Source organism: Barbus barbus, assembly GCF_936440315.1.
Source record: "Barbus barbus genome assembly, chromosome: 14".
NCBI classification, from domain to species: domain Eukaryota; kingdom Metazoa; phylum Chordata; class Actinopteri; order Cypriniformes; family Cyprinidae; genus Barbus; species Barbus barbus.
Genome location: NC_136742.1, coordinates 24,256,590 through 24,269,980, shown reverse-complemented (window position 1 = coordinate 24,269,980; position 13,391 = coordinate 24,256,590). Strand labels below are relative to the sequence as shown.

Genomic DNA, 13,391 nt, shown 5'->3' with positions numbered 1-13,391 from the left:
CAGAGTCACTGTTGCGATTTTGCTACTGGGATAACACACCGGCTAAAAATGCTGTCACACTTAACATCACATTCACCTGTCAAAAAAACAAGACCTGCCACTTGGACCCCACCTTGAAGCTTTTGTTCCACCTGATTGAACTGAACGTTTGCACAACGACTAGCATTTAACATCTGACGTCAATGTGGCTTAAGAAAAAAGAACAAAATGTGCTTTTACTTTTGCACCTGCATGAGAGTGATCTATCTATCTATCTATCTATCTATCTATCTATCTATCTATCTATCTATCTATCTATCTATCTATCTATCTATCTATCTATCTATCTATCTATCTATCTATCTATCTATATATCTATCTATCTATCTATCTATAGACTTATAATACCATTGTTCATTTAGAAAGACATTTGTAATGTCAGTGACTTGAAACTGGCAAACATATTTTATAGCCTTGTAGTTTTTAGAAGGAAAAGAAAGCAATTTTCCACTCACCATGCCATGGTTTAGCCACTGAGGTATAAAGTTGTCCAGGAGTCTTGGATATACCAAATCTCTGTCATACACGTAAAGCGTCCAGAACATAGTCACCACAAACTACAAACCAAAAACAAAGAAAATACTGATAATGAATTATCCGATCACACACACACACACAAAAACATTCTGTGACCTCATTGAATAATGTATATTTAAAAAAAAAATTATAGTAACTTTTAAAAGTAATTCCTTAATATTAATGAAATGTGTAGAATATGTGGGGTATGCAATTTTATTTACTTTTTGTTTACATTTATTATAAATAAAATGTGTATATCCACACCTGTGACTGAACAGTTTTCTGCACTCAATGTTTTATTTGTATTTTTTTTTCTAAAATAATGCTGCAAATACAGGGGGCATATTATGACACCATTTTCAATTAAAAACTGAAAACATTTTCATATGTCTTAGCTGTTCATTTACACAACAACAGTATTTTGGGGGTCTGAAAAAGCAAACTTTCTGGTTTCAAAGTGCACGTTTTTGAAAACAATACCTTTATCTCCATGTAAACTATGAAAATGCAAATTTGTGAAAGTCAAGTCACCTTTATTTATATAGCGCTTTATACAAAACAGATTGTGTCAAAGCAGTTTTACAATATTAAACCGGAAAATTGTGTCGATAATGCTAGAGGACAGTAGTAAACACTCAATTTTCCAGTTAAAATCAATTCATCATTGATTCAGTGATATCATCATCCAGCTTATTAAAGTTTAAATAGTGTCTGTGTAATCAAGTCGACAATATTGACAGAAATTAAGTGTCCCCAACTAAGCGAGCCAAGTGGCAAGAAACAAAAACTCAATCGGTGACAGAAATGAAGGAAAAAAAGCCTTGGGAGAAACAACCCACAGCAACAGTCTTAAAGTAACCTAATTCCACTGGAAAACTGCAGATTTGGCAACAGTAGTGTGCAGGCAAGTTCTGTTTAAATAAAAAAAAAAAATCATATCGCCAACTACTGGCCTGGCATGCACAATACAGCATTCATGGATCCGTGTAAACGGGGATTGTTTTGACAATGTTGTCATCTGCACTCAAACCTTTTTAGTTTTTAGTACACTGTTGTCATGTAAACATACCCATAGTGTGGGATAAACAGTACAGCAAATTCTCTATACTACTGAAGCACTTCTACTGTCACATGGCCGACACTTAACCATTTCTGTTCCCGAACATGCTTAAAGGACATTTCTGTGATTATTCTTCAGCTTTATGGCTAAAAACCAACAATGCTAAAGCTTTGAGCACAGAACAAGCATTAGAATAGTAAATGATTCTTGTATGTTATCGAGTGTTAGCCACCTCAGTTATGGACTTTTCCGAAATTGCAACTTAATTTTTAATCTTCAGAGACGTCATAACTTTTTAAGACCTCTCACTCCCCGCCATGACTTAAAATTGAGCCCATTCCTCACCCCCAGATTTCCAGCAGGTCTTCCGGCAGACTGCCTCATGCCGGCACATCTCATTATGCCGAAAAGTCTAACTTGTCTAATATCCTCTTTGATTCCCTCATCTACAGGATCCAATCTCTGCGCAAAACCACGACAAGCACTAAAACCAGACATGAGCACAGTGAACCAACACACAGAGCTCATATTTTGATATCAGCACACCATAATTAATCCCTAAGAGCTGATTTCTTTTTTCTTGCTTTTATCCAACACTTACTTGGAGCTACAGATGCCTTCTGTGAAAAAGGACGGTGTTAAGATGATGAGGACATCACACACGCTGTTAAAAACAGGCACGTTGGTGTGGAGCATGCAGGCCTCTTGAAAGAGCGTTTGAAGTCCCAAGCTCTCCGAGGAGGAATTTCACTTCCCTTGCTGTAATCCTGAACTGCTCAAACGTATTTGCATTAATGGGCCTCATTTATGGGCGTGACAGATTTCTGTTTGGTTTGGGTGTCTCCGATTATTTTGGAGGATTCTTGTTTCCAGTAAGAGCTTGGATGATGGTCGCCGTACCTAAATAAACCACTATGAGGATAGTCCTTGTGAAAGGGAACTGTTGTGCTTTTGAAGCATATTTCAAGTAAACGTCAGGCTTCATCTTGAAAGCGCAAGTTAAATAAATTAATTGCCGGACAGGTGGTTTATTTGGATTTGGCCGTTCTCATTGGCCACTGTGGATAAACCACATAACAAGCTCCAAACCTTCTCTATTATCCAGCCAAGCTAGCTGGAGGCTCCATCCCTAGGCCTGACATACTGTTTCCACTTTATTTTAACATTAGAGAGGATGTGGCCATTTGTAACTTGAATGTGCAAGTCATCTAGTGTCATCAACAATCCAGTTATTTTAGCTGTACAAAAACAGTCTATTATGCAGGTTGATATTGCAATCTGGTGTTTGTTATCATTTTAATGTATTATCATAATCATAAACACACTGGTTTGTAATGCAAATAGTTTTAATTCTAGTTATTTACCTATAGCAAGCAACTAAAGAATCAGAAGTCACATTCACAGAAAACAGCGTACTTCTGCGTTGCAAAATAATGTGGATAGACTAAAGTTGTTCACCCAAAAATAGTTTGTTTCTTCATCTGAACAAATTTGGAGAAGTTTTGCATCACTTGCTCACCAATGGATTCTCAGCAGTGAATGGGTGCCGTCAGAATGCGAGTCCAAACAGCTTATAAAAACATCACAATAATCTACAAGTAATCAACACAACTCTAGTCCATCAGTTAACGTCTTGGGAAGTGAAAAGCTGTATGTTTGTAAGAAACAAATCCATCAAGATTTTTTTTCTTTCAACTAAGGGTTGGGATTGAGTCCTCTCTCCACAATATTGCTTTCTTCAGTGAAAAAGTGTTCTTGTCTGAATAGGACAAAAATACGCACAGATCAGGCACCATTTACAAGTGAAAACAGCCCAAACTGTTCTAAACAAATATGTTGATGTATTTTGATATGCGAGAACAATGGGGGATGGACTTTTTCACTGGAGGAAGCGGTGTTATGGTTTATGGCCAGAAGCAGTGGTTTAAATTTAATTAATGATGGCTTCAATGATGGATTTGTTTATTATAAACATACACTGTTTTGCTCTACAAGATGTGAATTGATGGACTGGAGCCGTGTGGATTACTTGAGGATTATCGTTATGTTTTTATCAGCTGTTTGGACTCTCATTCTGACGGCAACCATTCACTGCAGAGGATCCATATGTAAGCAAGTGACATAATGCTAAATTTCTCCACATCTGTTCCTTCATCTACATCTTAGATGGCATGGAGTTGAGTTAATTTTCAGCAAAGTTTTATTTTTTGTGAACTATTGCTTTAAGCAGATGGCAAAAAATTTGGTCCCATTATATCATTGAGTCTACATTGCAGAAGAGTGAATATCAGCGAGACACATATACCACTAACAGGTGCCAGGAAATGACCTGGGCTAAGGCTAACAAAGTATGCATATCACTCAAACACAGCAGAGCCTGTTTCCCAATATTAACGTCAGCACTAATGATGCTCATTGTGATGGCTGTAAGCTGAGCCTCATGCCCAGCTCTTAGACTGAGGGCCAGGGCCAAGTCAAGCATCTATTTTGTGTTTGTATCATGGCTGTCTGGCTGCTTAGTTTTTTACAAGCTAACAAGGAAGCCTCCTCTGTCTGCCATCTCGTTAAGTCCCGCTGAGAATCTGCAACCTACAAATACCCACAGAATGAAGCAACGGTCAAAGCTGTAAAAAAAAGCATCTTTATGTATATTTTATATTTAAACATACAATACTGTATTTAATATTTATTTATTGTTATTCATTTTTGTTTTATGTTTTGCAGAATTTACCCAAAAACAGTAAGGAAAATGTGAAAAAACAACAAAAAAACATTCAGTCTAGTCCTAGATTTTACAAACGTTTTTGAAAGTACTCTCTTATGCTCACCAAGGCTGCATTTTCTTATATCAATAATATATTAAAAACAGAAATATTGCAAAATATTAATACAATCTAAAATACCTGTATTCTCTATAGTTTATTCATTGATGGAAAAGATGATTTTTTAGCTGCAATTACTCCAGTCTTCAGTGTCACATGATTTCCTTCAGAATTCATTCTAATATCCATCACAGGAATAATTTGATCAAATAAATGCAGCCTTTGTGAGCATTACAAAAATCGTATATTCTAATCTTTTGACCTGCAATGTATTTGCACGCTATAGAATTAATTTTGCATTTTTACACTCTGCTTTATTTATTATTTAGCCATTTTAGCCATTTATTATTACTGATTCCTTGCAATGTAAGTGGAATGCCTGTGTCTCTTTCATTAAAATGAAATGAGCAGTCAATTTTCTTTCCACTTAAGGTTTAAGTCACTTTGTCACTGTCATTTGACATCTTAAACTCCCTGCTAACATTGTGCCATGCAATATTAAAAGCTATTTAGTCAGCCAGTGACAAAGCAAGACATTTGTGATCAAAATTTTAATATTTTCCATGCAATTATCTGATGGTCATCATGGACACACTCACACAAAACAGAAACAACATAATGTTTCCTTCTTCACTTCACAGGACAGGATTTTATTGCATAGATGGTTTTGTGGCAGTACCAGATAGATGGCTGGGCATTTGCAAAACAAATAGGCTCTACATATAAGACAATGCGTATTGGTGTCTGTAGTCCCCTTATGCAAAGCATCATGTGTGGATGTGGCCAGATATAGCAGTATATGCTAAGAGAATACAGATGCTGTCTGTCCAGACCTGCAGGCTCATGCCTTTTCCATTAGATCACCTATTGTACCTTTTAAAGAATCCGATGATTCAATGTTTTGATGGTTTAAATACAGATCTAAAGGCACCTAGTGTATATTCTGCCCTACAAAGACAAGACACAGTAACCTTTTGAACTTGACTGCACAGTATACATGCATTAAATTAATCAAAAGTGAAAGTAAATGTTACAAAAAGATTTCTATTTCAAACAAATGGCATTCTTTTGAGCTTTCTACTCCTGAAATAAAACATATCAAGGTTTCCACGAAAATATTAAGCAGCACAACTGTTTTTGGCATTGATAATAATAATAAGTGTTTCTTGAGAGGTAGGCTAAATCAGCATATTAGAGTGATTTCTGAAAGATCATTTTGCTTAAAATATATTCAAATAGAAAACAGTTATTTATGGTGTAATAATTTCACAATATTACTGTATTTTAATCAAATTCAGCTTTGTGAGTTTTCAAAAACCTTAAAAGATATACTGTACATTATTGATAGATGTGCACAAATGTATGGATCTGCAAAGTTGGAAAAATATCAAACCATTGGTCAGGCATATGCAGCAAGCTATATTTTACCTTTTGCACCCCCTACAAATATGCTCTAACAACCCTCCTTTCTTAGATCCACTGAATGATTGCTTGAAACAAGTTTTGAATAGTCGCCTCTGTTTTTCTGTGGTTTCAGACATCTTAATGTCAATGACGTGTGGGAGGGGACGGCAGCTTCAGACAAAGTATTGCATTCATGTTCCGTTACTGTACTGTTTTTTTCTTTCCCACACATTAACAATGGAACTTGATGGCTCAGAGAGTTTATGGTAGGTTCACACACTTTAAACTAACCACACCGTAAGTCACCACCATTTTCCGTATACAAAAAAAATGCAATGTTTGCATACTTATATAAAAGCTGAAACTTTTCCAAGCCTTAGTTTGAAAGCTAGATTTCTTTGCACAGTAATAATTTGGATCACTTCACTATTTCCCTTTAAAAATTTGCCATATTAGTGTTTTTATTCAGTTTCAATCCAATTTTCAATGTTGATTGATTTTATCTGAACATCAACATATCCTCATTGAGCCAGCAGCACTGCTTACAGTCTCCAGATGTAGACTCAACTAACAAAAATAAAGAGTATTTTTGTAGATCTCAGTCAGTTCAGACAGTGTACATATGCAAAACAAAAAATCTGACTGGTGATTTATACATACCGCACCAACAGGAAAGGCCAGAACAGCCATCATCCAGTCTCGTAAGCTAATCAGCTTCCTCAACTGTCTCTCTTGCTCCATACTGGCACTGCCTTTTGTCAAAAGGCTTGAGAGGTCAGTCAGGACACACACTCCGAAGAACACCGCCTGAATGACCTGACATTGGGAATCATAACACACTGGTTAGGAAAAGGTAATGTAGTATACCCAGAAGAAATGGGTCACATGTCCCATCAGATTTGTAAATGCAACTTCTAAGAACAATCATGGGACATTTTGACTTTTACATTGTGACAAAGACAGTGTAAGATAAATTAAACGTTATTTTAAATTTTAACAATATTTCAAAGTATAACTTTTAAGATATTAGCCATCAAGAGTTCAAAAAGTCAAAATGTCAGATTTAAACTGGGGTCATGAGGATTACTTGTGGATAGACTTGGTCGGTGTCGCGTCATAGCTGTGGGGGCGAAGTCGGCGTGGGGAAAACAATCCTTTCCCCCCTCATTGGAAATGCATGGTGTTGTTGGCCTAAATAAAATCATTTCTGCCGCTCGACAGAGCAAGTTATGATAAATAAATAATATATATGTTTTAATAGATTATGACATTTATATCACAAAATATCAGGGAGTGAATTTTATTTGGTTGTGATGTCAAAAAGGGTTACTGATAAAGCCCATCATGATCAGACCTGGGTTGCGGTGCATGGGGACGGGACTAATGACGGGTCATTGCAGGGTAAATAGCCTATCTGGAGTTCATATAAATATGAATATTAAGCTTGATATGTTTCGTACTTTGTATATCCATGTTAGTGTTCTGATGATTTGTGCTACCCGCTCAGATTGTGCTACCTCCTTCTGTTTATTCGCCAGTATATAAATCTTCAGAACTGTTTTTTTTAAAAAACTTATTAGAGGTACAGGACGCCAGACAGAAACTTTTCGGCATTGCACCAAGCAAAAATCAATCGAAATCATAACAAAAAGTAAAGATCAAGCACTTAACAAGGTCTCCGCACGTTAATTCGAATGGTTTGCTTTGCCCCATGGCATAAATGGATATGACGTTGGTTTTTGTGGACGTGCCCACCAGTGCTGACCAAGTCTATTATTATAATGTTTTATCAGCTGTTTGAACTCTCATTCTGACGGCACCCATTCACTGCAGATAATCCACTGGTGAGCAAGTGATGTAATGCTAAATTTCTGATGAAGAAATAAACTCATCTACATCTCGGATGGCCTGAGGGTAAATTATTTATTTATTATTATTATTATTTTTTTTTTCCAATTTTCCTTTTTGTGTTAAATACTCATTTAAGCCCTAACTGAAAAGAGCAGGCAAAACTGACTGAGATGTAGCTTGGTCCATTTTTGTTATAAATAAATAAATGATATAAAATTTCAATGTGTGTGTGTTTTTTTGGTTTTTTTTTGGAAGGCCTCTCATTGACATGTAAATCAAAGCTGTCTTATAAAAGGAACACAAGGGGAAGTTGAAGGGAAACTTGATGAAAGCCATGCATTCATCTTTGGTTGTCTCAAAATAGAATATGAGTATTTCTAAGCACCATCATTTTCCAACAGCAAACAAACTCACATCACAGGAAACAGAACAATATACAGATACAGCTGACAAGCTTTAAAATGTTACAATGCATGACAGGCTGCAAGAAAACTGCCATTGGAATAATTTAATACACAACCTTTCCTCCATAACCTATTTCTCATCTTAAGCTAATATGCCTTCTTTTTTTTTTGCCCATTTTCCATTAGCGAACATTCGTGATGAGAGTGTTAGGAGATTGCTTTGACATTAATTTAAGATGGAAAGACATTATGGAACTATGAGGGTTTCTTTATTATATCTCCTCCACTGATATCCAACATGCAAAAAAGTCTCTCATTAATGCACTCTTTAATATTTCATTCCTCATTATCTTTCTGCTCCTAAATTTGTTTCCTGGTGTCTGAAGACAGGAGAAGCCCTGCTAAGGCTTCATATAAATCTTCGATTAGTCCAAAACCAATCTTTTATTGGAAAAGTCTTAAATCCCTATTACCAGCCGCCTAAATGATTTATTTTTCTTACTCTACCCTCACTACTGCTTTTGATCTTTGCTTTAGCTGAGCTAAAAATGGACGTTCATCCTTTTCTCATATCATTTGAGAGTTAAAAAACAGCTACGGTGCAAGGATATGAAGCCAATAGAGGCATAAAATCATTTATTAGCCATGCAAAGTCTTATTTTGTGCTTACAACCAACCACAAGGATTCAAGACACAAGACACAAGACTCAAGTCTCCATGAAATCTAGTGAATTGCTTGTTTGAGGCTGGGAATAATAATAATTGGGCTAGGAAACCTCAGTTCTTATCAAACAACAGACCGCTTCAGTATACTGCAGAAAACAGAAAGATTGTATAATTAAAGTTACAAAGCGTTTTCAACATAGCAACTGCTCTCACAAAAATATAGGCTGCCTTTCATCACAGTAATGATACACTCAGAAAACCTGTGCATCTGTGCTAATTAAACCCTGCTAATTAATCCACGGGTATCTCATTCTCAGATCACTGAAAGCTTTCGGCCACACTTGACCAGGCACTTTATGCATGACACTGAGAGATCAGTTCTATGCCAGGCTCCTCAAGTGTCCTATTGTGAGAATGGAAAGCCAAATCTGAACCCCTGTATTTAATAATTAATGAAGCCTGATGAAAACATAAATGGCTAAAATCACAGTTAACACAATGGTAGTTACTTAGAGTGTTAATAAATGCAACAGTGCTACAGTGGAGTAGATCAGTTGTGGATAGTGAGCGCATATATTTGATCCAGATGTACTTGCATTTCTTGTGCCAAGATGAGATAATCTGCCTCTCTGAATGTGACATGTGTTTATCGTCTGTTCTAATATTAGTTTCACACAGCCTCATCATCCAGGTTCATTATAGCAATGCTATGAGTGGTGTCAGAGGTCTTTTAATGCTGTCATAATTAATCATTATACTATTACACAAAGCAGCGCAAACAATAAATCACTTCCCTATCTCTTTATGGTTGTAGGTGAAAGTGAGTCTAGTTTTTCTGTGCTTATGGACAATGAATGAGTTTATGAATAAACCTATAACTGCCATCACTGTGTTTTTAGGTTGCCAAAACTTTTAAAATAACCATTTTTGTTCATTTATTTGAATGAAAGTTTGGGGTACAACTATTTTGGCAGATAACATTTCTCATTTCTTCTTTTTTTCTGGATTCTTTGAATAGTTTTATTTGAAACGGTAATATCTTGTAACATTATAAATGTCTTCACTGTCACTTTGTTCGATTTAATGCATCCTTGCAGATAAACAAAAAAATCTTACTGAGCCCAAACTTTTGCACAATATGTTCATTGTAGTGGTGACTAGAGTGTGATACAATTTCAAATAAGTACTAAGGATTCTGAGAAAACATCATAAGTGTTATGAAACAGCATAAGGTTTGAAAAAGCGCCATCCACAATAATCCGAACACATCTGCACAGAAAATATCTGTACATGAGATTATTCCCAAACAAGAATGAAAACAAAGAGCAAACAGTGCACTGGAACAGATGTCTAAATGTGAAGTGTAACAAAGCAACTTTTATTGCTATTAAAAATCACTATTTGAAAAAGGGGGAGAAAATGGGCTGTTTATGTGGAAAACATGAGTCACTGGCTCACAGACTGTCATAACATTCAATGCGTATGTGCGTGCGTGCAGCTGCTGGAGCCTAATGTGACCTGCATTTACTCGAACAGACTGGCCCCTTATGGTGCCAGAACAAAAAAAGAGGATGCTTCAGTTTATAGATAAAAACTGTAAATGCACCCTTAATTTGTCCTCCTATGAGCTGCTCGTAATTCAGCACAAGCCTTCAGAAGAACATTCATTATTAATGAGGATATGAGAAATGAAAAGCATGACATCATCATTAGAGATTTAAAAAGTCATTACGTCATGTGATTAACGTTTAATACTCAGTAAATATGAGGTAAGACTATTTGTGTTGGCGTTTGGACTCCTTTTTGCAGAAACCTGAATATTTCAGCATAACAGGGGCCTGTCTATTTAATGCATTATGGAGATCTTATATAAATATACATCAGGCAATGCATGGGAACGGTGCACATGCACTTACCAAATCTATGAACGTAAGAAACTTCCAGCTACCGCCGTATGTTTGATGCGCGGGCATGTCTATGGCTTTGTAATTGCAGAGGATGGAAAAATAAGAGAGGAGTATCGCTACTCTGAGGATCTGTGATGGGATGAGCGCCATTTTCCTTCCCCCGTCGTATTTCCGTCTCAGGAAATATCCTGTTGACAGAGGGATGCTGTAGTGCGGTGGGGAGGAGGAGACGTTGGTGGAGGCGGCGGATGTGAGCGAGAGGTTGTTGCTATAGTAACAAGCATAGCTGCCTGTGCGGAGCAGCTCGTGTGTGTGTCCGCGCATGCTCGTTGTATCGAGACGTTGATTAGCACCAGTACTGAGGAGTTTTGCGGATTTTTGTTTGTTCATTTCTCTTGTCTCTCACTAGGGTAATCATTTTCTGGATTTGTTTACTGTCCTAATATAACACAAACTGTTTAGATGAAACATTTAGTCTCTATTGTAGGTCACTGTGTCGTCACACTTCTTAGTCTGTTTATCAGAGAAGTTTCATATACCAAAAAAAAAAAAAAGTTACAAAAATGATTGCAATTTCCATCGTCTTTGGCTGTGGAAAAAAAGATGCAGTTAATTTCCCAGCTAACAAAAATATGTTCTAAGATCGTTTTGCTAACATTTCCATATAAAGAAAGGTTAAATTCTCTGAAAGCTCAAATGTCCAGTTTTTTGTCCAATGTTTTTTTTGTTTGTTTGTTTTTTATCTAATGCATATATATATATATATATATATATATATATATGTGTGTGTGTGTGTGTGTGTGTGTGTGTGAACACTTGACATTTGAACAGTTCTTTTTATTTATCAATTTTATTTATTATGTCCTATCTTTTTTATTTATCAAAGAATCCTGAATCAAAGTATCACAGTTCCCAAAAAATATTAAGCAGCACAACTGTTTCCAACACTAATTATAAATCAGCATATTAGAATGATTTCTGAATGATTATGTGACACTGATAACTGGAGTAACAAGGCTGAAAATTCAGCTTTGCTTCACAGGAATACATTTAATTTTAAAGAACATTAAAATAGAAAACTGTTATTTTAAACTGCAATAATATTTAACAAATTTAAAAAAAAATTCTGTATTTTGATCAAATAAATGCAGCCTTAATGAGCATTAGAAACAAAAAAAAATTCATAAAAAAAAAAACATAAAAAATCTTACTGATCCCAAACTCTTGGCACTGTATATCACTGTATATAATGTGTGTGTGTGTGTGTGTGTGTGATATGAACATAAAGGGAACATTCCATTTGATCAATTATAATTTTTATCAATATGAGAAAATTACTTTTAATGTTCTCTGAAGGTTCTTAAAAGCAGTAATATTAATGTCTCAGGGAAAAAGACACATTCCATGAAAAATATATTAGACATTATTAAAGACCTAAACTGTGGTGGTTAAAACCAACATACTAAACCACATAAATACACTTAAAACTTAATAAGTAAGTAAATTTTATTTATAGAGCACATTTAAATTCAGCTTACACTGACCAAAGTGCTGTAAAAACAATCATAAAATACATAAAGTATAAAATAAAATACAAATTAAAATCCAAGATAACACTACTAATCCATAATCCATAAATTAAAATTCAGGAAAGGCCATAGGATAAAGATGCGTTTTAAGTCTAGACTTAAAAAACGAAATAGACGGAGCACTCTTAATGTCAGGTGGCGACTGATTCCATAGCCGTGGCGCAGTTACTGCTAAAAGTACACATTTGACCAATTGCACCTTTGAAAACCTATGGTTACCTTGTGAAAACTTACATCTCCACTATTTTTATTTTATTATTTTATTTTATTTATTACTTAGGCTATTTATTTATTTACTTACGTACTTACCAGGTATAAAAGCGACCAGAATACAATGAAACATAAATAACCCTTCAAATACATTCCTTTTCTCACAACCCCATTTCTGAACAGTTTAACTGTAACCTATAATTGGCCATTTGAGTCCATCACTGTTTCAGAGATGTCAGACAGTAGCAGACAAAATGCTTTGCCCCTGTAAAACCGGCATTATGATACAATACCGCAGCCAAAGAGGTTTACAGTGGAAAATCCCTTGCCACAGGCACACAAATGATTCCCAGAACTAGCCATTTAAGAGGATGGAGGAATGAGGATTAAAAAACTATGCCTGCCTCCATTTAAAGCAGCATTGCAGGGGCTGGAGTGATTCCTGTGACCTGGACTATACTGGACTATCTCTATATTAGGTAGGACAGGATGATTTTTTTATTTTTCAAATCAAGGGATAATATGCATAATATACACAGTTTTAGCTGTCACATCTCAAATAACGTTATGAAACTGATGCTTTTATGTTTGGACTTACTGTCACTCACATGCCATATTATCTCAGCCAAATCCACTTATTACCAGCATGTTATTGCTTTTTATATCTTAAACAAATCAGGTCACTGAAGTTGATGTGCGTAAAATCTTTTTTTCCCCTGAAATTTTCAAAACCTCATATTTATCTAACTCGCCCCATGAGCAAAATGAGAAAATGCAAAGAAAATATAAGGCACGCTGACTGCTGTGCAGGCTCTTCACCTACGGTGGGGTTTGATGGGGTCTGCCAGAGTGCAGGAGTGCTCCACAGTTTGTGGTTAGCTGTGGGGAACGTGCATAAGATTCCAGAGCTGAGGTAGACT

At 35.9% G+C, this 13,391-nt stretch overlaps 1 protein-coding gene across 1 annotated transcript in view; it reads right to left on the bottom strand.

Moving 5' to 3' along the window:
- The window catches only part of LOC306880006 (androgen-induced gene 1 protein-like), a 42,000-nt gene extending 31,044 nt beyond the window's left edge, over positions 1–10,956 (bottom strand). The window contains exons 1-3 of the mRNA XM_079433269.1: positions 10,682–10,956; positions 6,505–6,660; positions 495–596 (exon numbers count right to left, since the gene is read on the bottom strand). Of these exons, the coding sequence (XP_079289395.1) occupies positions 495–596; positions 6,505–6,660; positions 10,682–10,822 (399 nt within the window). The 5' untranslated portion in view covers positions 10,823–10,956. The remainder of the gene's footprint in view (positions 1–494; positions 597–6,504; positions 6,661–10,681) is intronic.
- Between the last annotated feature and the right edge of the window lie 2,435 nt (positions 10,957–13,391).